The sequence below is a fragment of the Corylus avellana genome, chromosome ca7, assembly GCF_901000735.1.
Source record: "Corylus avellana chromosome ca7, CavTom2PMs-1.0".
Lineage (NCBI taxonomy): Eukaryota > Viridiplantae > Streptophyta > Magnoliopsida > Fagales > Betulaceae > Corylus > Corylus avellana.
In genome coordinates this window covers 15,747,621-15,773,099 of record NC_081547.1, presented here as the reverse complement: position 1 = coordinate 15,773,099, position 25,479 = coordinate 15,747,621, and the positions used below count along the sequence as shown (strand labels likewise).

At 38.3% G+C, this 25,479-nt stretch overlaps 1 protein-coding gene across 6 annotated transcripts; it reads left to right on the top strand.

Annotated features, from left to right (window-relative positions):
- Positions 1 to 23,962, top strand: LOC132186613 (uncharacterized). Of its 6 annotated transcripts, none has more exons than XM_059600597.1 (10): positions 4 to 519; positions 1,057 to 1,388; positions 1,604 to 1,689; positions 1,890 to 2,036; positions 2,289 to 2,363; positions 6,141 to 6,243; positions 15,022 to 15,134; positions 20,101 to 20,225; positions 22,785 to 23,133; positions 23,491 to 23,962. In XM_059600597.1, exons 2-8 carry the CDS (start codon positions 1,145 to 1,147, stop codon positions 20,191 to 20,193), a joined length of 861 nt encoding a protein of 286 aa, XP_059456580.1. In that variant the 5' UTR covers positions 4 to 519; positions 1,057 to 1,144; the 3' UTR covers positions 20,194 to 20,225; positions 22,785 to 23,133; positions 23,491 to 23,962. The 6 variants fall into 6 exon arrangements, with proteins under 6 accessions (XP_059456584.1, XP_059456582.1, XP_059456580.1 ...); XM_059600598.1 differs by having other exon boundaries at positions 4 to 697; positions 23,497 to 23,962; XM_059600596.1 differs by having other exon boundaries at positions 4 to 697.
- Positions 23,963 to 25,479: the final 1,517 nt, after the last annotated feature.

The window sequence follows — 25,479 nt, the reverse complement described above, 5'->3', positions numbered from 1 at the left end:
CCTGTGTCAACCTACATAACGTCTCCTTTACGTTTAATATCTCAAGACTTCCACCAAAATTGGCCTACCCAGCGTGAATACCAGCGCCATCCTGTCCCTTCAGCCGCTCAGGACCACCGCTCGATGCAAACAGCCTCGCCGGAAGTTGACAGCTACTCGCCGGCGCCTAGGAAATTTGCCCGCGCCTTCCCCCACCTTTGGGTATCGCTTTCCAGCGTCTACAGGACCGCGGAGGGGCCTCGCCGTAATATGGTTCTTCGTCGGAGCCACTGATGGTTTGACAGCTTATTGGGCTGGCTTGTTCATCCCTGCAGAAGACTCTTTCAACCACCTGGGCACCCTAGTTATCGGCTCTGGATAATAACCAAAGCACTCCTCCGTTGGATTCACCGTCAACCCCAATACCTCCGCATAACTCCTCCTTCCCTTCACCTCCTTATCCTTCTTACCCTCTCTGACCTCACGGAGAGAAGAATTAGCCAGGCGCACTTCTCAATGAACTCATGCTTGCACAGACATGTGTGCTTTACTCTTGCCCTTTTGATTGTCCTGAAAAATTAGTTCTTGGAAACCTAGATTATATCTAATTTTTGGCTATGCTTTCCCCTTAAACATTTTTAGATTGTAACATTTTGAAGAAGTCTATGTACTTGATTCATCACATACAACAAATAAGCCGTTCTCATTTATTAATTAGGTATGATCTAGTTTGTTCAATTGATCAGTTCATTTTTCATTAGTTTTGTGGACTCTGTTTTAATTGAAGCAGTGCATTACCATGTTTGTTTATACTTTTTCATAGTTTTGCTACTGACTTTTGTCTTTGTTTTAATTTCATTTTTTTTTTTTTTTTTTTTTTATTTTTTTATTTTTATTTTTTAACTTTTATACCTTGATGAAATGGATAATATACCTTGATGCATTTTGGGGTATTTGTGTCTCTAATTTAATTTTGGCACATGACATACTCGTTGGTGTGTGGTTGGTTAATTACACTTTGACATTTGATGCAGGTCCTCTAATCCTGATTAATGTTATTTTTCCTTTATTTTGTAGGTTCGTTATTTTCTGTCGAAATGGTCACGAGTAACTGTTGCTCTGGCAATTAATGTCGTAGTGTTGTCCTGATTCAACATTCTTCGCCATGCAATTAGTCTCAAATGATAGTCATAGGGAAGATATTTCAGAAACTGAACCCATCCTAAGTCGACCCGGGGATTTGCAAAGATCTGAAGAATCTTCTTCATCTTCATTGTCATGTGAGATTACAACTGTGGGAGGGGATTTTTCTGTCTTTAATGACGATTCACAAAATCTTCATCTTGATGAAAGTCGCCATCTGGGGAATACAGACCAACCACAATGCCGCATATGCCTTGATAGTGGAGGTTTTTACTACATATCATGTTTGTTATCTTTTTCGTATCTTCAGTTTTATTGCCACTGTTTGAAATGTGAACCTTAATCAGTGCATTTTTATTGCTTTTCCTTTCCTATTCGTCAGTTTTATTTTTATTTTTATTTTTATTTTTGGGGTTGGGCAGTGACTAGTGAGGGGGCTAGGTGATATTCTTATCTTGGGCATATTTTTATACATTTTCAGGAGAAGACTTAATTGCACCATGCCATTGCAAAGGCACCCAGAAGTATGTCCATAGATCTTGTCTTGATAATTGGAGGTCAACTAAGGTGATTTTTTTTGGCATCCTAGAATGCAGCTTGTGGACTCATGAGATTGCGGTTTATTAAGTCAATCTTTCTGACGTTGTTTTATCTTACTTTTATTTGCAGTAGTAATATCCATGATATTTCACTAATTTGAAAGTAATAAATTTATTTGTCTGGCACCTAGGCACAGAACTGATTATTCTCTCCCTTCTTTGTCGCAGGAGGGCTTTGCTTTTGCTCACTGTACAGAGTGCAGGGCCATGTTCATATTACGTGCAAATGTCCCACCTGATCGCTGGTGGTTGAGATTGAAATTCCAGTTTCTTGTTGCTAGGGATCATGCATTCATTTTTATAATCGTACAGCTGGTATGATAATTGATCATTTCATAAATGTTTGTCAATTATTTGCTTTTGTGTACATAAATGATAATGACTTTTGTTGGATTAGCATAACTAACTATCACTGTATTGGTACTTTGGATTAGCATAAATATCACTGTAGCACATAGTATTTGTTGCTGCTCTATCATGAAGTTATTAGAGAGTACTACTATTGGACATGCTTGTATTTGTATTTGTTTTATTTTCCCCTCCAATTGGCTCTTGCGAACATTGCAGGAAAGTCCATTTGGTTTTTTTGGGGGTTTGATATGCGCTGCAGTTGCTATGGACATATGGCAAATAGATATTCTGGTATGAATTTAAGCAGTTTTTATGGAAGAAAACCTGCTGATATATTGTCTTTTTGGTAGAAAAGAGCCTTTTTCAGAAACTCAGATGAACTAGTTGTAGAATTGCAGGTAGCTGTAAAGGAAGGACTCCAACTAATATAACTTCTGTTTTTTATATGTTTTTCCAAGAAAAAGCCCACCAGAGTCTTGGGAGTTAGATCTAGAACTTCTATTAATAAGATATTTAAACATAGAACTGCTTCAAATGTACTTTACCATGGTTAGGGCTGAATTGAGCCGAGCTGAACCAAGCTTGGCCTGTTTGGACTCGGCTCAAGAAAGATTTGTAAGAGCTCGAGCTCAAGCAACTCTGCTCAAGCTCGGCTTGAGCTTGTCAGAAAATTGCGAAACAAAGCTCTAGCTCGAGCTCAAGCTTGTTTGAGATTATTTTAACATTTCTTGTTTTTAACAAGTGATTAAAATATTAACAATAAATTTTGTTGGGATGTGCACACTTGTGTTTCTCATGCTTAAAGATGCACTAGCTTCCTTTTTATAATAGTTCTCTTTAGGAATTTTGTCTTCTTTTTTTGGTGTGGGACGAAGAGACCAACACTCGGCTTTATGGCTTTTCTCTTGTGGGATCACCTTTCTTCTCTTCTATGTGGGACCTCTCCCAAGTAAGTTTGCAAGGAAAATTGCAAGTCAACATGCTTAAGACTCAACTTTTGCTTCCATATCCCAATATCTTGTGCAAAAGACATTTTGACTAAATTAAGGAAAACTGAGACACAACACGTGGAAAACTCACGAGGAAACAACTAAAGGAGCTGATTGGATTCCTTTATGGTCATTTAATATGGCTTCATTAAGATTTTCAAATGCAACATGACATAAGCAGCCATTTGCTAATATATTATATCATTTATATAATTAGTTACATAGATAGTGCACAAATAGTAATGTATATAACATATAGTATATGGATGTATTATATATAAATTAACATATTATATATTAGCAATTATATATATATATATATATGGTACATAAATAGTACACACATATATATTTTTTTGATAGGTAATATCAATTTTTTTTTGGATAGATAATATCAATATATATAAAAGTGCAAAGGGGCGCAACCCATATACACAAGAAGTATACAAAAGAGCCCACATATACAAATGCTTTTAAGCTGAAAATGAAGCACATAAGTCTAAAAATTCCCAACGCTTGTGGTGAATGCCACATTACTCTCCACAAGAACAATGTTTGGAGCATCCTTTTCTTCAACTCTATGAGTCCAAGTTCACGGTCTTCAAAACTCCGAGCGTTCCTTTCTCTCCATAAGCACCACATTACACAGAGGAGCCATTCTCTAAATGTGCATAACTGTACGATTACCCCTTTGACCTCTCCAACTTCCCAAACAATCCTATTTTAATGGCGAATGAATGTGTGGATAGCCGGATTCGATATAGGGAACCAAGTCTTATTTGCAAGTTGGATTTGGTGAAGGCTTATGATCATGTTAACTGGGACTTTTTATTATACATGTTAGAGAGATGCAGTTTCAGGGAAAGGTGGAGAGGTTGGATTCATCACTGTGTCTCTTCGGTACGTTTCTTCGTGCTCATTAATGGAACGCCTGCAGATTTCTTTAGTAGCTCTCGAGGAGTTAGACAAGGGGATCCTTTGTCCCCTTTATTATTTGTGATGGTGATGGAGGTGTTTAGCAGAATGATGAATGCAACAGCAGAGAGAGAGCTTATGGCTCGATTTTCGGTGGGCTCACGGCATTCTGAGGTAATGGAAGTGTCGCCCACACAGGTTTTTTTGAGCCAATAAAACCTTTTCTACAGTACACACACACACATATGTTACATAGATAGTACACAAATAGTAATGTATATAACATATAGTATATAGATGTATTATATATATAAAACAAGCCTACCTAGCCACGTCGAGCTCTTACGAGCTTTGTTTACAAGCCTAGTCTAAACCAAGCTGAGCTTTGGCATGTTCAGCTTGTTTATAAATGATCTTGAAAATATGTTTAAGCTCTGTTCATGTAATAAATGAAGCGATCTCGAGTTGAGCTTTTCCAAGCCAAGCCCGAGCTTGTTCATGAGTAGCTATGTTCATGTATAGCCTCAACCATGGTGCTTAATTTTAAAGAGAATTATGGATATGTCCAGTGTTGACTTGTGACTTATTCTAATTTGAACACCAAGTACTAATGGCATTGGATTTGCAACTTAAAGCATGTTTGAGAAATAAAGCTTTTAAGTTAAAAAGCGCTTTTTGGCAAAAGCTTCATTTTTTAGCCTTTGCCAAAAGTGCATTTTAACTATTTTTATGGTTAAAAAGTTAAAAAAGTACTTTTGAACTTTTTACCAAACATGCCAGCTTTTGTTTGGCATAACTTTTTAGGTACAAAAAGTACTTTTGAAGCTCTCTAACACAATCCTAAACAGACTCTTAATCAAGACCTCGCAGTTAATCATGTGTGCTTTATGAAGGAGGCAACCAATATTAAGTCTTTTGCAAGAACACTAACCGTAGAGTAGGACATATGTTGCCCATGAGATTGGGAAAATTTGGAGGCTGAATATCATGAAACTTGGTAATTCCATAATATGAAATCATTTGGGTTGAGCTTCTGTATAATTTAAAGTCAGGTTGGTTGCTTTAAACTTGATTACAATTAGAATTTTTTAATGAGTAAATGAACTTAATTAAAATGCAAAAGGACGCTCCCAGTACACAGTATACAAGAGAAACATCTAATCATAAATTGAAAAAGATAAAAAAATTAATGAAAACTAGAAATAGGAAAACACTCAGCCATCCATTGGTATAGGGTATTGAAGAAAGCTTTAATTCTATCCCCGTCCTCTCACTGTCTTCAAAGTTCCACTCATTTCTTTTCTCTAGATACACACCACATCAAGCAGGGCGGAATCATCTTCCAAACAACTTCACTTTGAGGACTACCAAACTGTCCTCTCTGACAAGCGAGGAGATCTATCACTGGACAGGGCATGACCCACGCTAATCTAAAGAAACGGGAGATAGAGTTTCATAAGGCACTAGCTATCTCGCAATGGAGTAAAAGGTGGTCTACGGTTTCTTGCATATGCAACACTAATCTACCACAATGATCTGATGCTTTCTTAAGTTATCCAAAGTGAGGATATTGCTTAAAGTGGCTGAACAAGCAAAGAAAGCCACTCTCAAGGGGCCTTATTCCGTCAAATACTCCTCGAAGGGAAATGAGTGATATCATGGGGAATTAAGACATTATAAAATGATATTACATCAAACAACTCTCTTGGAGGGCGCCTAACAAAGCTTGTCATCACCGCACCATCTCAGTTTGATGGAATACAATTGATTGAAGAACAAAGTAAAGAAATCCATCTCCCAATTAAAAAAATAGACATAATTTTATTTGGAGCCTGCTAATTTCTTAAACTCAAACTTTCTTTGTTTGTATTGTAAATCTTTGCTCCCTTGGATACCTAAAATGCAGTTTATATGTTTTTCATGTTTTGTGGATACTATCAAATTGAAACAACAGAAATAGCTTGATTTCCTTATTACGGGGTTGTTATTCTTGAAGTTCCATGGGCAACTGTTGACATGCATTTTTTCTTCACATTTACTTAGAAGAGATTATTTTGATTAGATATTGGGGTAGATTTTTGGTATGCATGTAAATCTAGTTGGACAATTTCTCCTTGTTTGAATACTTGTTCGATGAAATTTTTGGGATATGTTGTTTTAACAGATTGTGGCATTCTTGGGGGTGCTTGTATACAAATTTTATGGAGACGAACTAAGAGAAATGTTTGGATATGAAGAACATCCATATGGGTTTTATACAATGGCTGGTATGTTAACTCTTGGCTATTAAGTGAACTCCTACCCCCCCGCGCCTCCTCTCTTTCTCCATCTACACAAGCTCAAAGATATTCCAACTTATGTTTGTATATAGGACATTCATAAATATGTACACACCTGTATAATTTACATTTACACACAAATATTTATGAGTAAATATATGCATATGTGTGTGGTTTCATATTGCTGGTATGATCATTCTCGCCGGTGCATAATTTTCCAATACCTTATTTGTTTTCTTTTTATGTTAACCTTATGTATATCTGTTACAAAAGTCAGGGTTGCATTGTAGATATTACTTTCTCTAGATTTTGGGGCCGTCTTCCAAATATTTCCATTATGGTTTGTGATTTATTAATCCAATAAAAGTAGTCTTTGCCTTTTCCACTCTCCTATAATTTGTCCATTCTTTTTTTTTTTTTTTTTTTTTGATAGGTAAATTTGTATATATCAAAAACCCAAACAGGGCGCAACACGATTACACATAGAGTATAAAAGAGAGCGGCTAAACACCCAATAAAAACCCTAAGCTCCCAAGGAGCACCCACAAGGAACCCAAAAAGATCCACCCAAGAACCCCCGAAATCAAAACACCCTACACAAGAAACACCCTACACAAAGGCTAACCCTACACAAGATCACCCCACATCCCTAACCCTACTCGAGCCACTGCCCCTAGCCTCAAAGATATCGGAGCATTCCAAATTCTTCACCCCCATCGGCATCTTTTTCTTATGAAGCTGTTTAGCTTCCTTATCCTTCGCTCTCCGTGTATAACACTTGGAAACATAGGATTGTTTTTCTATCAAAGCTTTGGCAGGTGCAGGAGGAAAAGAGAAAACCGGAGAAACAATAGCCCTCACCGGAGGAACAGTAGCCACCACCGGAGGTACAGAAGCCTCATCCCTCATCCTGCACTGAAGCCTCGCCGGATAAGTAGAAGCAACCGCAGGAATCGCCGGAGGAAAAGAGAAATGATTCACAGGCGAAACAGAAGCCACCGACGAAACAGTAGCCACCACCGTAGGAGCAGTAGCGTCATCCCTCAAACTGCGCCAAAGCCTTGCCGTAGACACAGGAGTCGCCGGTGAAGATTTCCGTCCAAAATCCCCAATTTGACCATTCTCAGCAAACCCAGGAGACTCCGGCGAAGACTTATCCGAGTGCGACAAAAACCGATCGCTGAACTTATCGGGATCCAAAACAGGGCCGCAAACGGGATTTTGAACCACAGCCGACCCGGAAACCGACCCGGAAACCGACCCGGAATTATGCCCATCATAACCCAAAGAACCAACCCTAATCCTCTTACCTTTGGGCTTCTCACCCAGCCCGCGAAGGATCCGGTCCAGCTTATCGCAGAAAAACCCTAAACGCCTCATCGTCTTGTTCCTTCTCAACTTAGCTGCCGCCGCCACCGGAGAAGAGAAGCTTTGCTCAATCAAGGGATGAGCTTTCTCCATTTCATAACAATCCATCGCGAATCGTATTTCCACTCCAGCATTCCCCATCTCGAAAACGCTCGCCACCGGGAACAAGTCAAGCTCTTGCGACGAAAGAGGCCGCGCCCCAGCAATGTCCGCCACCTCGCAGGAAGAAGAGCGCAACGCTTCGGCGAAAGACCGTCCATCTTTTGTCCCCGGAGAGGAACTCGCAGAATTCGAAAACCCTGGAGAACTCGCCTGCGCAGCCAGCAACGAACGCAGCTCAACCACGAACCTCCGCCAACCCCGCCCAGAGCGGGCCTCTGGGATCCAGATGATACCTTTCCGTTCGTCCTCCAGATAGGCAACCACCTCCAGGAATCTCCCAGCTTTGTTACTACCCCCGCTCACCGACAAAGACTTCCCTTCCTCGCTAAATTTTTTGACGAAATCTTCCTTCACCTGAGACTGAGACGCCTCTTCTACCGTAGCTGCCAACCAAGAAGCACTTTGCTGACCCACCAGAATAAGCCCTACAAAACCCTTCCTTCTTTCCTCCAAACGAAGCTTCGAAGCCTTCGTCGAGAAAAAGAAGGTTTTAGCTTCCACCGAAAACCGTCGCTCCATCCTAATCTACACGAACGCATCCCACGAAAACAGAAAACCGAGCTCTAGCGGGACGCGCCTACACGCGCCACCGCTGGGGCTCCAGTTCCAGCGCCTCGAAAAGGACACGAGAGAGAGAACTGCACTGTAATTTGTCCATTATAAAAGTCAGATATAACTTTATTCAATTTTCAAATTTCAATTGTATGTATCACCACATTAACTCCGCCTGTGTTAATGTTTGGTGTCTTAATCTTTTTACACAGCCGGTCCCAAGCCCGGATAAAGGAGGAGGGTATGCCGTAGGTTGAAGGCCAGTGTAAAATTTAGTCATGGACCATGAATGAATCCTTCAGAGAATTGAAAAGAATTCATGGAGCTGACTCTAGTTTAGTTGAATTGGGGTTTAGTTGAGTGGATTAACCTTAAAGGAAAAAAGAAAATCCATTGATGTAAGAGTACTGCTGGAATATCAGTATAATTTGGGCCATATATTTCCTTGTTTTGAGGCAATTTTGGGCCTGAAGGTTAATCGTCAAAAATCGGTATTGGTCGCAGTGGGGGAAGTTCTCCATCAAAAAGAGCTGGCCGGTATTCTGAACTGCGACATTTCCTTTCCGCCCTTGACTTATTTGAGACTTCCATTGGGTGCTTCTTTTAAATCTAAAGCCATATGGGACCCAGGTGAAAAAATAGAAAGAAGATTGGCTAATTGGAAGAAGATTTACTTATCTTGGGGTGATCACCTTACCCTAATCAAGAGTAGGTTATCTAGCTTACCTATTTACTTGTCCCTTTTTCCTTTACCAGCCAGTGTAACTAGGCAGTTGTTCCCAAGCCTATACCTAGTTCTACCCCCGGCTATTATCCATGTTCCTAACTTTTACTCTTTGAATATCTTAGATCTTGTTAACTTTTTTGATTTTAGACATCTTTAGGGTGGTAGCATCTCTTGTATACCTTTTGGGAGGTACCTCCAGCAACGCTGTGATGAAGACAACGATGCCCAGCAAGAATCCCTTGATTCCAGCAACGGGTTTCCAAGTTTCGGCGGTCTACTCTATTTTTCCGGTGAAATTTCCTCCTTCAGCCAAGTCTCTTGCGTTGGGTAGTGACAAGGCAAAGATGGTTGTGCAGGAAAGTGAAGCACTGCACTTTCATGCTCTGAAGGTCATTTCAGCGAAGATCCTTCCTCTCGCAAAATCTGTCTTGTTGGGCAGTGGCTCCATTCCGCTAAGGCGGCTACGCAGGGGCATGTCGTACCTGCCGTGAAGAATTCCTTTGACAATAGCAAAGTCACGATTGGCAGTATCGAATACGTTAGTTTGAGGAAAACATTGGAGAAGTTACAGGTGGAGATTGGGATTGTAGAGGGAGTGGAGTGGCTGGTGGAGTATTCTTTGGAAGATTCCTTGGACTTGGGCATTGCTATGGATAGTGAGAGTGCCCAAGCCAGTTTGGAGGTGTTTAATTCTCCACATTCTCTGGAGAAATCAGCTCCGCTTGTAATGGAGACAGATTTGGTGGGATAGGAGTTGGAGTTGTATGTGGTGGAGGAGCCTACCCCGCTATTATGTTGTCGAGTTTGAAGTTTTTTCAGGAAGGAGGGGCCTCTATCTTCAGAGAGTACTTTGCAGCTAGTAGAGGAGTTTAGTCATTATGTAGGCCTCTCGTGTGATGGGTATGTAGGGAAGTTGTCGGCTTTGTTTGCAGATATTATTGCAAATAGCGAAGAGAAGGGAGCAGTTGCTGTGGCGTCCCACATTGCCTAGGTGGGGATGGAAATGTCTTATATGTATACTTGCATCCTTCATGACATCAACGCGTTTTAAAGTCATGATGGTCATGATCCCATCAGAAATTCGCAGTTAAATGAATTCATGCGAGAGTAGTACCAGGATAGGTGACCTCCTAGAAAGTCTTGTTTGGAGGAGCCAAAAGCGAATAATATTGTGCCATTGGGGGTAAGGCATTACAAATGATATCAAAGCCATTGCCCAGCCTGAGATGGGGGGAGCATGCACAAGCCCAGAAGGGTCACTAGTGGGGACGCTGGGTCCCAAGAGGGGGTGATTGTGGCGTCCATCGCCTGGGTGTGGATGGAAATGTGCTTATATGTATACTTGCACCCTTCATGACACCAACGGGTTTTAAAACCGCGATAGTCATGATCCTATCAGAACTCCGCAATTAAGCGAGCTCATGCTAGAATAGTACCAGGATGGGTGACCTCTTGGGAAGTCTGGTTTGGGAGAGCCAAAAGCGGACAGTATTGTGTCATTGGGGGTGAGGTGTTATAGTTGCGGTTCCAAATGTGGGAAAGAAAGATACGAGAGAACTCAATAATCTCTTCTCTTCCATTAATTATGACGTCATAGTGGAAGTGTTTCTCGGGATAGGATCGAGGGGAGGGCTCATAGAGATTATTCATGAAGCCTAAGATTCTTTCTTGGAATGTGAGAGGGTTGAACGAGGGTGGTAAGCATTTGAGGGTTAGAAATCTTCTTAGGCAGTAAAAGGTGGACATTTTGTGTCTTCAAGAGACTAAAATGGATTTCATTTCTTGCATGAAAAACTTGTGGGGTTGTCCTTATGTCGAGTGGTGTTATGTTGCTTCCAGAGGGGCATCAGGTGGTATTTTGTTGATGTGGGATAGAAGGGTGGTCACGAAGTTAGGGGTTTGTGTGCGAGAGTTTGTTGCGGCTTGTTCTTTTAGAAATGTGGAGGACGATTTTGTTTGGGCCTTTGCGGGGGTCTATGGTCTGAATCTTGATAATGTCAGACGTTTTCTATGGGAGGGACTGACTAGTCTTATTAGGCTGGTGGGATATGCCGTGGTGTATTGGTGGTGACTTCAATGTTACCCATTTCCCCGGCGAAAGGGTGGGGGGGGACTTTTACATGGTCTAACATCTCTTCTTGGTCTAGGATTGACCGCTTTTTAGTGTCTCCTGATTGGTAAGTCAGATATCCCGGTTTGCTTCAAAAGAGGATGCTTAGATTGTGTTCGGATCATTTTCCTATCTTGCTTGACTGTGGTTGCCTTTTTGGGGGGGGGGGGGCAAGAGACGTGGCTTAATGGGTTTGTGGGTAGGGTGAGGTTCTGGTGGTCATCTTATCACTTCCATGGCACCCCTAGGAAGGGAGAGGCTTAGTATATGAAGAGAAGGACAAGGAAAGATTGATTATTAGTCAGTTGGAGACTTCTCTTTTACAAGAGGAAATCAGTTGGAGGCAAAAATCCAGGATCCGTTGGCTTAAGGAGGGTGACAAGTGTACTAAGTTCTTTCATTGGATCGCCAATTTGAATAGAAGATTCAGTTCCATTGAGTCTTTATCTATTAATGGCTCTCTTTCGTCCAATCAAGTTGTTATTAGGGACGATGTTGTCATTTCTATGAGTCCTTGTTCTTTGAACGTCGCAATTGGAGACCAAAGTTGGATGATCTTGCCTTTGACTCTTTGGATGTAGGTGAGGCCTCTCGGCTGGAACTTCCTTTTGAGGTTATGGCGGTCTTTTCAGATTTCTATGTTTGTGGTAAGTTTGAAAAAAGCCTTAATGCCACGTTTATCTCTCTTATTTTGAAGGTGCCTAGGGCTTCTGATTTTAAGGATTTTCGTCATATTAGTCTTGTGAGTGGGATTTACAAGATTATTGCAAAAGTTTTTGCTAATAGGAAAAGAAGGGTTGTGGATAGGATTATCTCAAAGCCTCATACTGCCTTTGTCAAAGGAAGACAAATTTTGGACTCAGTTCATTATTTCTAATGAATGTTTGGATAGTCGTATCAAATCTGGTGAACCAGGGTTGCTTTGCAAACCGGACATGGAGAAGGCCTATGATTATATTGATTGGAAGTTTCTTTTGTATTTACTTAGGAGGTGTGGGTTTGGGTAGAAATGATTTTATAGATAAGCGCATTGCATATCATCAGTTCGTTTCTCTGTGTTGATTAACAGCCCTCCATCCGACTTCTTTAGCAACTCTCGAGGGGTGAGGCAGGGTGATCCATTATGTCCTTTTCTATTTGTCATTGTCATGGAGGCATTTAGCAAAATGATCACTGCTTTTATCAATAGTGGTTTTATCTCAGGTTTCTCAGTGGGAGCTAGACTGTCTAAGCAGGTTAACATTTCTTATTTATTGTTTGCAGATGATACTTTAGTCTTCCGTGGGATGAATTTTGATCAAATTCGATCCATTTGAGCTTTACCTGTATGCTTTGAAGCTATTTCTGGCTTGAAGGTGAACTTAGCCAAATCAGTTTTGGTTCCGGTAGGCACAGTGGATAATGTGGGTGACTTGTTGGTGTCTTGGGTTGTGGAATGGCCTCCTTGCCTTTGAAATATTTAGGCCTCCCTTTGGGGGCTTGCTTTAAGGCCAAGTCCATATGGGATTACATTGTGGAAAAGATCAATCGCAGATTGGCTAGTTGTAAAAGGATGTATCTTTCCAAGGGTGGTAGAGTCACTCTTATCATGAGTACTCTTTCCAATATTTCTACTTATTTCATGTCTTTCTTTCCTATTCCTGCTACTGTGGCTAAGTGAATAGAGAAGCTTCAATGTGATTTTTTATGGGGTGGGATAAGCGAAGAGTTCAAGTATCATCTGTTTAGCTGGGCCAAGGTTTGTTTCCCTTTCTTTGAGGGTGGATTAGGGATTCGGAACTTGAGAGTGTTCAATCAAGCTTTGTTAGGGAACTCACTGTGGCGTTATGTGCATGAGAGAGAAGCCTGGTGGAGAATTGTTTTGGACGCCAAGTTTGGTTCTAAGTGGGGTGGGTGGTGCACCATTGACACATCTGGGCCGCATGGGGTGGGATTTTGGAAGTATATTAGTAGGGGATGACAGTTGTTTTCTAGCCACACCGTATTTGATCCAAGAGATGGGTCCAAGATTAGATTTTGGGATGATGTGTGGTGTGGAGCCTCGACTCTCAAGGAAGCATTTCCGGGCTTATACAACATAGCTAGTGTGAAGGACGCACCTATTGCTGATAACATGGATCTTTCGAGTGGTTCCCTTCAGTGGAATGTTAGTTTCATTTCTTTGGTTCACGATTGGAAAGTGGAAATTCTAGCTTCTTTCTATACTTTGCTGTATTCCCATAGAATGAGAAGGGAAGGGGAGGATAAGATATGGTGGGTTCCTTCTTGCAAGGGGAAATTCGATGTTTAGATCTTTCTACAATATTCTTGCCTACAAAGAGGCTAGTCCTTCCCTTGGAAGAGTATTTGGCAAACAAAGGCTCCTTCAAGAGTTGCTTTCTTCGTTTAGACGGCAATGCTAGGGAAGATTCTTACCTTTGACAATCTTAGAAAGAGATCTTATTGTGATCAATAGATGTTGCTTGTGCAAATCGGATGGGGAGACTGCCAATCATCTTCTTCTTCACTGTGAGATTGCATGTACTTTATGGCATGCTATCTTCAGTCGTTTTGGGCTGTCTGGGGTCATGCCTAGTAGTGTGGCGGATTTGTTTGGTTGTTGGTGGATGGAAGGTCATTCTCGAAGTGCTATTGTGTGGCAGATGGTTCCTTTCTGCCTCATGTTGTGCTTATGGAGATAAACAAATGCAAGATGCTTTGAGGACTCTGGAGGAGCTCACGTCATTTTCTTCTTTACTCTTTTCACTTAAACAGCTGCTTGACTAGCTCTGTTAGTGATTAGTTTTTCTAAATTTCTTGTTTTTTTTCTTCTCCTAATTAGGTGTTCTCTTGTATAACTAAATATCTTGTTCTCTTACAAGTATTGTTAAGGAATATAAAAGAGTAAATATGGGTTTTTTTAACTCTATTTTCATGCAATGTACTCTCATAAAGGGTATGGAACATGCTGAAACTTTTTCCTTGTGCTAATTAATTTTTGACATTTCAATGACAAAACTATAGTTGGTAATATTGGTTGATGATAGAAGACTTGTATTTTGATATTGGAGAAAATTTTGAATGATTTTGGTCCATTCCTCGGGTACTGGTGTTTTTGTGGTTCGTGCTCAGGATATTTGTTTTGATCTCCATCTCACTTTTTTTTTGATAAGTAATCAAAATATCATTAAAAAGCATAAATGAAGGGGACACCAGGTACGGGTGCTAGTGATTATATGTGTGTTTGGGCCCTAATATATTATGTTCTTTTATTTTTCAGTGTCATGTTATTTTATTTTTCAGAATTTGGGTTGTGTTAATTTAGTTGGGCTTTATGTTATTTCAGTGGGATAGCCCAAGTGTCACTAGGGTTAGGTTTTAATCTCTAGTCTATTTAAGCATAATTTTGTATTGTAGTAAGGAGCTTTTGAGGAATTAAAATTGTGATAGGATGTTTGTTGTCTTCGCCCTCTTTTCTTCTCTTTCCTGTGGCTTGTTTCTGCTTCCCCTTCTCTTCTCTGCTTGTCCCCTTTCAATTCAACCTTTTTTTTTTTTTTTTTTTTTTTTTTTTTTTCTGGTTATCCCACATCAATTTTGGTATCAGAGCTAGGTTCGTCTGTTTTTCATAACATTCAAGCGATCCACAATTTGGCTGTACCCTGCCCTCAAATCTAGCGCCATCAATCTTTCACACCCATTCAAAATCCCTTACCAATGTACTATATAACTGAATGTATCACTTTTCACTTTTGAATTTTTTTTGTATATTTATGATCCGTCTTGTTATTTTATTTGGAAGATTAAATGAATGTCTGCTTGGCATGCTTTCACAAATTATGGTTTAGTTTACCAACTTGGTATTGTGCAGTTTTAGCTATCGTTTTGGTTGGTTTGCTCTATGGTTTCTTCATAGCCATAATATGTGGACAGAGGATCAATGAACGCCATTACCATGTTCTTGCCAAACAAGAACTAACAAAGGTCTGGTATCTCATTCTTAGAGAATATAACAGTTTGTCAAATCATTCATTTTGAAGTTTTCTTGTTGAATAACGTGTTAGTAAAACCTATGAAATGAACTGGAGTATTATTATTATTATTATTTTTTCTTTCTGCCATCTTTTGATTTTTTTGATTTATTTTTAATTACATGTAAATTGTCTCTTTGCATATAGGCCTATTTTTTTTTTTTTGGGGGGGGCCTGTTCTATCTATCTGTTAGGATTTCTTATTTAGCTACTACCAAGGTGGGAAACTAGTGAATTTTGTCTCCCCCTTCTTCTTTTGGCCTCATAATGACCAAGTTTAAGAAAAGGATGGAGGATCTAATTATTGTGCCCTTTCGGAGACTCTGGTCCCTGTATCAAATGGTAGGGGTTGGTGGGGAGGGCGGCTTTGAAATTGTTAATGTTGGGAGATGTATTCTTCAAGCGTATAATGTGATTCTCTAAAATTTGGGGAACATTTGCTGAGAAAGATGAGACTCATGATGTTGATAATGATCTTATTGTTCTTTTTATTTATAGTTTTTATATTCATTTGACTACAGTTAAGCAAGTAATCTGTCATCATTTTCTAGTTCCTGCACTAAATCTATAGTTCTGTTAATCAATGGGTTTTAGGTTTTGACAACTTCATTCATCGCCTGGACGTTCCAGTTTATTAATCCATCAAGTTCTAGCTCTCAACAATTTTATTAATAGCTATAGATTTCCCACATTCTCCAATAAAACAATTCCACCTTTGATGGGACACAACTATGTACAGATGTCTAGGTTCAAAACAATTGAAGAATTTGGTTTATTGAAGATGCTGAAGTTGATTTGCAGATCAAGTTAATGTGCAAACTGTTTTGCTTCTTAGGTCTCACGAACTTAGGAAATCATTAGACTTGTGGCGGCATGACTTTAATGTTTTATTCACAAATCCCCATGGTGCTTTTGATTTTTAAAATGCGCCACATTCAGGAGATAAAATACTCCATGTAATAATGCTGAATTATAGGACCATATACAGAATCCAGGTTTCTTCTAAGGCCATGGTGACACAAGACTAGCTAAAGGCATTTTTATGTAGCAGACAAGACAGATTTCCATAAAATCTGACCATATTCCTGGTCTGACTTTGGCTGATGCAGCCAAAGGTGGCTTATTTGATGTATTCTTGACGGAATACTGAAGTTCTCAGCAAGCAAGAATGGAGGAGGGAACAAGTTGCCATTTCTTAATGAAGAGATTGATTTTCCTATACAGCAGAGCCTTAGTCTCTAAAAAAACATATAAAGGGAACAAAGGCCTCAGCGTTTACATAAGTTTTCAATAGTGAAAATAACCTTCTTCTACTAGGAGCTTATTGCTCTATTTTGTTGTTTAGTAATTTAATTTATTAAGACGAGTAAAAGAAGAGGCTCTCCTTAGAAAGGGAGTATACAAGAGTAATAACAGGGAAGAAAAGAAAAGGAAAAGGAAGAAATGGAAAAAGAGAAAAAGATTAAAGCCCTTCTCATCTTTTTATAGATTTAAAAATTATACCAGAGTCCGAAATTATGTTTACTAAGCAGTAAGTGGCACTAATATTTTAATTAATACGTAATACTTGGTAAATATCAAGACTATTGAGTTTGACTATGACTTAGCTAATGCATCAGATTTTGACAGACTTTACACTTCTTTTAAATTGTCATTTGGACTGCTAAACATAATGCATAGAATCTTCTATTAGGTGTTTTTCTTCCCTTAATTCGAGTCACTTGGAGTAATGTTTGGAAAGTTAAAGTCCCTTTGAAAGTGAGCTTTTTTGTGTGGACAGCAGGTCATGGAAAGATTTTGACATCTGATAATCTGAGAAAGAGAAGAGTTATAGTGGTGGAATGGTGTTGCATGTGTAGGAGAAGTGATCTTCACCCTATTCAGAGTCCATTGGGTTATGCCTGCAAGGGTGGTACATGTGTTAGATTGTTGGTGAGGTCAAGTGGGTAGACGCTTAGTTCTAGATGTGTGGAGGGTAGCCTCGTTGTGCTTAATGTAGAGTATATGGAGAGAGCAGAATGCTAGATGTTTTGAAGATCGTGAGAAGACAAGGGAAGAGCTCAAGAACACCCTTGTCAAATCGCTTTTTAGTTGGATTGTGGTGTATAATATCTCTCAATTTTCTAACTATTCTAAATTTGTGGATTTTTGTTCTTCTTTTAGCATGTAAGGGAGACTTTCTTTGAATACATCCTGTGTACTAGGTTTTGTGCTCCTCTGCGCTCATTAATGAAATGAATTATTTATAAAAAATATATGGTATAGTAAAACAATGTTGTTTTGGTGTTCAATACCAAAATGGTGTCATTTTGGTTTAGGGTTTCATACCAAAACGCTAAAACAGGCCCAAAACAGTCTTAAGACGGTCCCCAAAAAAGGCTCATACTGGACAGGTGGTCACCGTGATGCAGTTTGGGCATAAATAGCTACTAACCTGCAGTGAGAATGGTTGATAACCACCCGCCCTAGATGGGCGGTGCAGTTACTATAACTCTGTCTGGTCTAATCATTTTTTCAGGTCAAACAGGAAGATAAAATTATGACCCATAAGCAATAGAGCTCAAATTCTAGAATTCTTCAACCTCAGGAATTAAAGGAGTTTGTGGGATTGCTTCCCTTCCCTCTCTGGGTCCAAAACATGAGGAGAAATATCATACAATAGGTCTGTGAATGAAAACAAAAATGAAAAGCAAATGCAAGGAAATTAGATGGATTCTGAACTAAAATGAAGGCACATAATGGTGCTGATGAACATGAAGTTAGATGTGGCTTTCTCTGCTGCTTTTCAACTATATTTGATACTTTTTTGGTCCCTCTAGGACTTGAGGATTCCGTGATATGTACTGAGATCTGTTTTCCTTTTAAGTTCTTGTGACTAGTTGGTTGAGCTATACTTACTATCAGTCATTATGTAGTTATTACCAATTTTGCTTTGAGCTATTTACCAATATATATATATATATATAAAGATGTCAGAATGACTAATTATATATTGATTTGATTGATTAACTTTTGTGGACATCAGAGTTGAAAGAAAAAATTAAAATGAGTACTCTGATTAGTGGAAGTGAAGAGTCATAAAAGTTTGGCCCGGTAAGTTATAGTTGTATGAGTTTTGACTTAACTTTTTTTTTTTTTTTTGAGACTTAGAGCATGTTTGGGATTGCGTTTGAGAAATAGAGCTTTTGAGTCAAAAAGAGCTTTTGAGCAAAAGCTTCATTTTTAAGCTTTTGCCAAAAGTGTTTTTTGGCCATTTTTAGGCTTTTTAGACCCTTAAAAGCGCTTTTAATTTTTTTACCAAATGAGTACTTTTTCTTTTTTTTTTGTTCAAACGGATTTTTGGAGTGTTAAAAGCACTTTAGGCCCCTCAAACGCAATCCCAAACATGCCCTTAATTTGTTGATTGCAAATTAAAAGTAGACGATTTTGTAAGCCTTTTTGTTTTGTGCACCTTATTTTGGATGGTTTCTTGGGTATGATTATGACATTCACCCTGCGGGATTGCTTGCAATGCTACATATAATATGGGGCATTGAATAAAAGAGTTGCAAGGTCCATTAAGCTGTTGCAATACATCGTTCATGTGTTTTATAGCAGAGTTTGATTTGTTCTTATTATATATATCTAATTATTTTTCTTCAAGGATGGCTGGTGAGAAGGAAGGAATGCCAGGTGTTTCTAGCAAAGAGGATGGCTCCCACTATTGGGATTTAGGCATCTGTTATTGGTAGTAATATGCTGCTATAAAGTAGCATGATATCTTTAATCATTAAGATGGATTTTCTTTAAAGAACATGATAATCAGATGTTATCAGATGTCTGCACATAATAAGTCAAGAGTTCTAGATCTGACTAAGATCGGGATTCAGGAGTTTGTTGTTGGAGCCTTACTTGGGTAATAATGTGTTGTCCTTGTTTCTGCTTTGGTGGAGTAAGATCATAGCCCCTTTTTAGGGTTTTGCTGTTTTTCCAATGGCGTATCCCTGGTGGTTGATAGATTAGGAAAGATTCTAGGACAGGGTGCATTCTCAGAATGTTACATGGTTTGGTGTTGGAGAAGAGGCTGTAACAGTTTATATAGTGACTGCTGTGAAACTGTGGAGTCAAAGTGGGTTGTTGGAATTGTTCTAGTGAGGAAGTTGAGTGGGCCCCACTTTTCATGTAATGTGGGGTCAATTTCCCAATGTGAAATTGCTTCTGCTTTTGTGGAGACCGGAGGAGAGGATGGTATTTATGTGGAGGAGAGGATGATGTTTGGGAGGACCATTTTAGGTACTCTCAATTAAATGTTCTTTCAAGGTGGTCTCTTGGATAGTACGTGTCTAACTTTCCCATTTCAGTATAGTCATGAAGAATAAAAATATTTACCATGGTTGTTTGTTTGGTTTAGTAGTTCTTCTACTTAATGTAGATAATATTTTGCATCAAATGTTTACTTATGTTGATAACAGCTGAGGTTTGAGTTACTGCTGTTGGATGTGATGGCTGAATGTTGTGTTTTAAGTTACTACTTAAGTTGAGTGCTGAGTACGCCTAGTCTTTATGATGCCTTGGATAATGATAATAATCCAGAAAATTGAACTAAATATTCACGGAGTAAGGCCTTTTGGAAAGAAAGCCATAAGAAATAAGCTAGAATTCAAGGTATATACCTGACCTCCATAGTGGGGGTTAGCTGTCTTTCTGATTTTACATTATGGCAGCATTGGACTAACTTTTGAAAATCTCACTTATTACTAAAACAGGCATCCTCTTTGTTCTTTGAATTTATGACGTTAGCATGCAAAGTTTATTCATACCCATTTGTAATTGGGTGATACTCATTAGAAGTTTAACTGAAAACTTTATCTCAAAGCGTTGAGGCCTGGCCCCTAGATATGTCATTTGTACTTATGGTTTTGGGTAATGTTCAACTTCAGGAGTATGTGGTAGAAGACCGAGAAGATAATAAGAATGTCCCCGAACTTGATCCCAGCCATGTGACAGAGCTCAGGATGTTGGGCCTCTACTAATTTGGAAGTCAATATGTCCGTTAAATTTTCTGGTGAGCATCTTGATCCTCTGTAGCCTTCATTTTAATCTCTCTGTTGCTTATCTCTCTCTCTCTCTCTTAATTCAAGCATAATATAGAGATCAAATTCTCAGGCATAGTTAACTGCTTAGCCCGTCAGGGGTGAAAGCTCCTAGATTACTTGGTAACTGGTTCTGGCGGGTGGGATTAGTTATCCGTAGGAGTTTGATTAACGGTGAGGATTGTTGTACAGTATGCGTTTGCGACGTGCAATTAATCTGAGTAAAGTTCTCCTACGTTATCAAAAAAAAAAATTCTCAGGCATAGTTTTATATTCAGAAATTGTACATCATCTTTCCCTTTGATTATTCCTAATATTGATATTTTCCCATTTCCATTTATTTCTGCATTCTCTGCCATACTTCCATTAAATTAAACTCCGTTCTTTTGCGGAGTGAAAACAGAGAAGGAAACAAATTCATTTGCTTTGTTTGTTATCTGCATTCTTTCAAATAACTTATTACTTTATTATTACAATATTGCTGGATGTGTTCAAAGAAAAGCATTTGGAGTGAGTTTAAACTAGCTGAAGACGCAGTCGTGATGATTGTGGAATTGATGCTGGTGAAGTCAATTTCTCAGGACAAGTGATGATGAACATTTATTTTTCCCGTATGAACTCAAATGTGCCAAATAAAGCTCCACTTTCAACTAATTTGGCTGGGCTTCCTGATGTATCTCTCTCGGGCCATATATTCATTAAACCATATGCCATCATTCTTTCAATGTTGCAAACCAGCTGGGAATAATGCATATTAAAAACTTTGGAAGTGTTGAATTTAAGACAAATCTAATTCATTTCAGTTGGTCTTAACCGAAACTGTCTTGAATGAAAAATATCCATCTCAACACCAATTTCAGGTGGCAACTTTACCAACCGAAGAAAAAATAAATAAAGGTCTTAAATCATTGAAAGCTATTAAATTCAGAAAGTAAACTAATAGCTACTATCTGCTTTACTATCTCTCATCTCTCTCTCACAAACACAAAAGCAGATATCATCATACACCTTGGATTCCACCTAAATTACTTTATTTGCATTTTTTTTTGGATAATTTCTTTTCATATTTAATCTTCTGTTAAGGCACTTTCTGCATTAATGTTATTTTTTCAACTTCATTATTCCACTCCCTATCCACAACTCCTGTCGCTTTGACCTTCATGTTCCTTAGGGAAGTGGTCTGTACCCCAGGGGATAGTGACTTCTTATTCTGCTGAGTGGTAACATGATGTATAGAGTCTGGAACCCGGTCAGTGCTAGAAGGAGAAGTGTTGCAAGATAATTTTTAAGATTCCCCCCCGAGAGACGCTTATATTTATTATGCTAAAGATACATGTATTAATACATGTATATGCAGGTATAGATTGTCATACACATTAGATTCAATCTAAAACCCTCTTTCCGGAAGACTGATTGCATTAGTGGACAGACCTGTCCCTTTTTTCCATGCACAGGAAGCATTACTTTCTTCGCGCCTTTTCTGAATATTTAAGTTTTTTTGATAGTTAAACCTTTGCCATGGTGCTTCTCAAATTGATTTTATTTTTTTTGGACTTCAATGTAGCAACTCCTTATTCCCCACTCTCCCCTGCCCTCCCTTTGCCTCCACTTTTAGCCCTCATGTTTATTTAAATTAATGGTCCATTCCATTTTACCATCTACTTGTTTTGTATATTTGTGGATAATAAACAATTATTTCTTCCAAAATCCCTTTTCTGCTCTTATTATTTGCTTTATCTGATATGAGATTTTTTTTTTGAGAGTTTTGATCATTTATTTTCTACTTCCTTCACATCTAGTAATAATTGTCTTAAACTGAAATGTCTCCCGTTTGGTGGACTCTCCCACATCCATCCTCACACCCATGCACACACAGTACTTGCATGCAGTGTCCCACCCGGGGTGGGGGCGGGGGGAGCTGGATGAGTTTGGATACCAAAAGAAACTGGACATATCAGTCTGTTGGTCTGGAGGGTCCTTCGATTATTTTAACTTGTAAATCAGTACCATTTAATTTGTTAAAGGCTATTGTGTTTAAATGCACCATAAATTGGGGTCTTGCAGGAGAACACCCTAATATGGTGTAAAGTTAGGAAAAAGATTCTTGCAACTGCATGAGGTGCTCATTATGCAGATTTCTCTAGACCAAAGGCGCATGTATTTATGGTCAAGCATTCTGCTCAAATATAGAATCGATAACTTTGAGTTCAAGCCATGATTTACTGAATGCAAGCCTCTGTTTCAATATCATATACAAGAAAAGAGAATAAAATGGTTAAAAATTCTTGAAAGTCAACAATTTTGAGGGTTTTTAAGTAAGTCCATTTCCTTTCCATCTCCTGATGGTGTGCAAATAAAATATGCATACACACATGGGCAGACGTGTACATAACATTCCGTGGTAAATTTTTCCCCTTAATGCAATGGCTTATTACTTATAGGTGCTCTTACAAACTTTCAGATTCCTTTATCAGGAAATGTATGTTATTCAGGAAATCTGAAATTCAATGAATTTTTTCTTTTCTTTTCAGGGTTTGCTCTTCTAGGGCTGGGGATACTTTAGAGTGAAAGCCTACATTTTCTTGTTGGAGCTCATGTGTTAACCTGATACCACCTCCTAGACGGTTCTCTTACTTTTTGCGTGCACTATTTGCCGCATGCTCTCCATGAATATAGTCTCTGCAATCTTGTCATTTTTTTCAGTTCGTGGTTTGCTTGTTGCTTGCTGGTGTCATATCAGATGTGGCATGTGAATATTGAAGCAGGGAATTCATCTTCTCTCCTTGCTTAAGTATTTTGATACGATTATCAACATTACCCTTCATGTCGAACTGCACAGCCGTAAAGAGTATGCAGCTCGCTCCAAAACTTCTTATACCTGTATGTACACTCCTACTGTTGCTTGTCCTGGGTCTTCAGTTTCATAGTGATAGATATTTACTAGTGAGATATATATATATATATATATGCTGATTCAGTGTAAAACATTTTGTGCATGGTTTCTTTGTAGAGAGAACAAGAAAAAAGTTGAATTTCGTCGGAATCTTTTTGTTATTCCTGATTTAGGAAGTTTGTAAAATACCATATATTTTTTTTCTATACTTTTTTTTTTTTTTTTTTTGCTTATACCATGTTTTAATTCGGCAATATCAAATCTTTTGGTTGGAGAGGCTTAGTGGGTTAGGTTTATTTACTTGTCTATTTTCCTTTTCAAAGAGATGTTCATGGGTTGTTCAGTTTCAGGAGGAAAATGGAAAAAAACGCGATCTTGATGAGTTTTCGTAGGCCAAACACGTTAGCAAGGGGAATGATAAGATACGCTATCCAGTGCAACTGCTCGGGCAGGTGAGTTCTATAAGGATCCTCTCACAATTGTGTGCTCAAATTGCAAGCAATACGGGATAGGCAATTGCATTGGATCTCAATCCAAGTTCTGAAAACTTGTTTCCACACATTCTCTTTCTCCATAGCTCCTCTTTGCCGTCTCTTTATTTATTTAGTAGCTACTTAGATTATATGAAAATATAAGGAAAATTCTGTAAATTTTTCGTACGAGTCAAACTTTAGAAATTTTCATCCGAAAACATTTTATGCTAAAACAAACTTGGCCTAAAGTAAGACAAACTTGTTCTTTGTTTTTGGGTAAGTGCTGCTTTAGAGTTCTAGTACAATCACAAAGAGCACCTGGTCTTTTAAATTTAAGAAGCTACCAATTTGTTCCATCTTTAACTTCTTTTTTTCAAACTTGAATATATTTCTCTATGAAGACTAACATAAGATGTTACCTTAAATCAAATTTATTCAATCAATCGGTTCATATATTTGTCCCTGAGAATCAAAATTTCGGTGGTAATGAGTGAATGCATGTGGCTTTCAATTTACGTGCCTAGCAAAGTGCTTTTTCCCTATAAGTCTATAAATAAATGAATGGGACTATCAGCTTGGTCCCGGCTTTTTAAGTAATGACAAAAAAGCAACACTAGATTGAATAATTAAACAGTGCACATACACACCTTTTTAATTTTTTTTAATGGGTGGATGAGAGAATCTTATATCGTAAGTGTAGTTTCTCATTTTTATTTTTATTTTTTTGCTATGTCATGGATGGAAAGTGCAAGGGACATCAAGACGACTAACCTAAGTCGTTTTTTATTTTTATTTTTCCGATCTTACTGGAGAATATAGTTGAATGTTGATTAGTTTTAACTCGCATTTTTTACGTCAAACAATAGCCAATTTGGTGTTATTTAGGTCTGGGTTGTATAATTAGAGACGGAGGGAATGGGGGTTGACAGAGGTCAAATGCTCCCCTTACCTCCCAAAATGGAAGAATTTCTCTAACAAGTCCTGGTTGCCCACTCTCAAATGCTCATCAAGGGTCAAATATTTTCTAATAGGAATGAGATTCATGACTCATGTGGCCAAGCAAACGTTCTGTCTTGTGTTTTCAGAATTAGGTCAAACGCATCGTTTGAGCTTTAAACAAAACGTGCATTTAACTAAAGTTCAAAAACACATCGTTACACACTCCTTTGGGACAAGTTTGATTCTTTGGAAGCGTAACTTTTCAATAAATTTGAAAAGTTGAAAGCCTTGACTTTTACAATTGGGATTTGGGATTGGGAGTACGAGACTTCAACTTCTTTTTAAAAAGAAAAAAGAAAACCTAACCAACTTTAAATAGGTATATATTATATTTTAAAACACTGATTTGCAATTGGAACACAATAAGACAGTATTTTTATGAAATCTTCAACAATTTAAATTAATTGCTTAGCCTTTTTTTCTTTTTCTTTTTTCTAGAGATTCAGAGGTATGTAATTAAACCTTTACATTGATTGAACTTTTATTTTTAGATTGTTATTTTAAATTAATTGGTTATGAATATATATAGTTTTTGCAACATATTTTAATATGAAATATATATAATATAGTTATCTAAGATTATGGAGAACAACAATGATTCCATTGAATTCTAATCAAATTCTAAACGAGCTCGTGCTGAGATTGATTTAGCAAATTTGTTAGTAGATCCTTGTTTAAGAAAAAAAATTAGGATTATCATCCTAGTGATAAAGATAAAATTCAAAGAAATAGACCTTGTCTAACCAGTTAATTATGGTTTTTCAAAAACACAATTAAAAAAACACTACGCCATTTTAATCCAACATAGTTCAAAGAAAATGTTAATGAAGATGTTAGGTCGAGGACAACTTAATAAAGTAA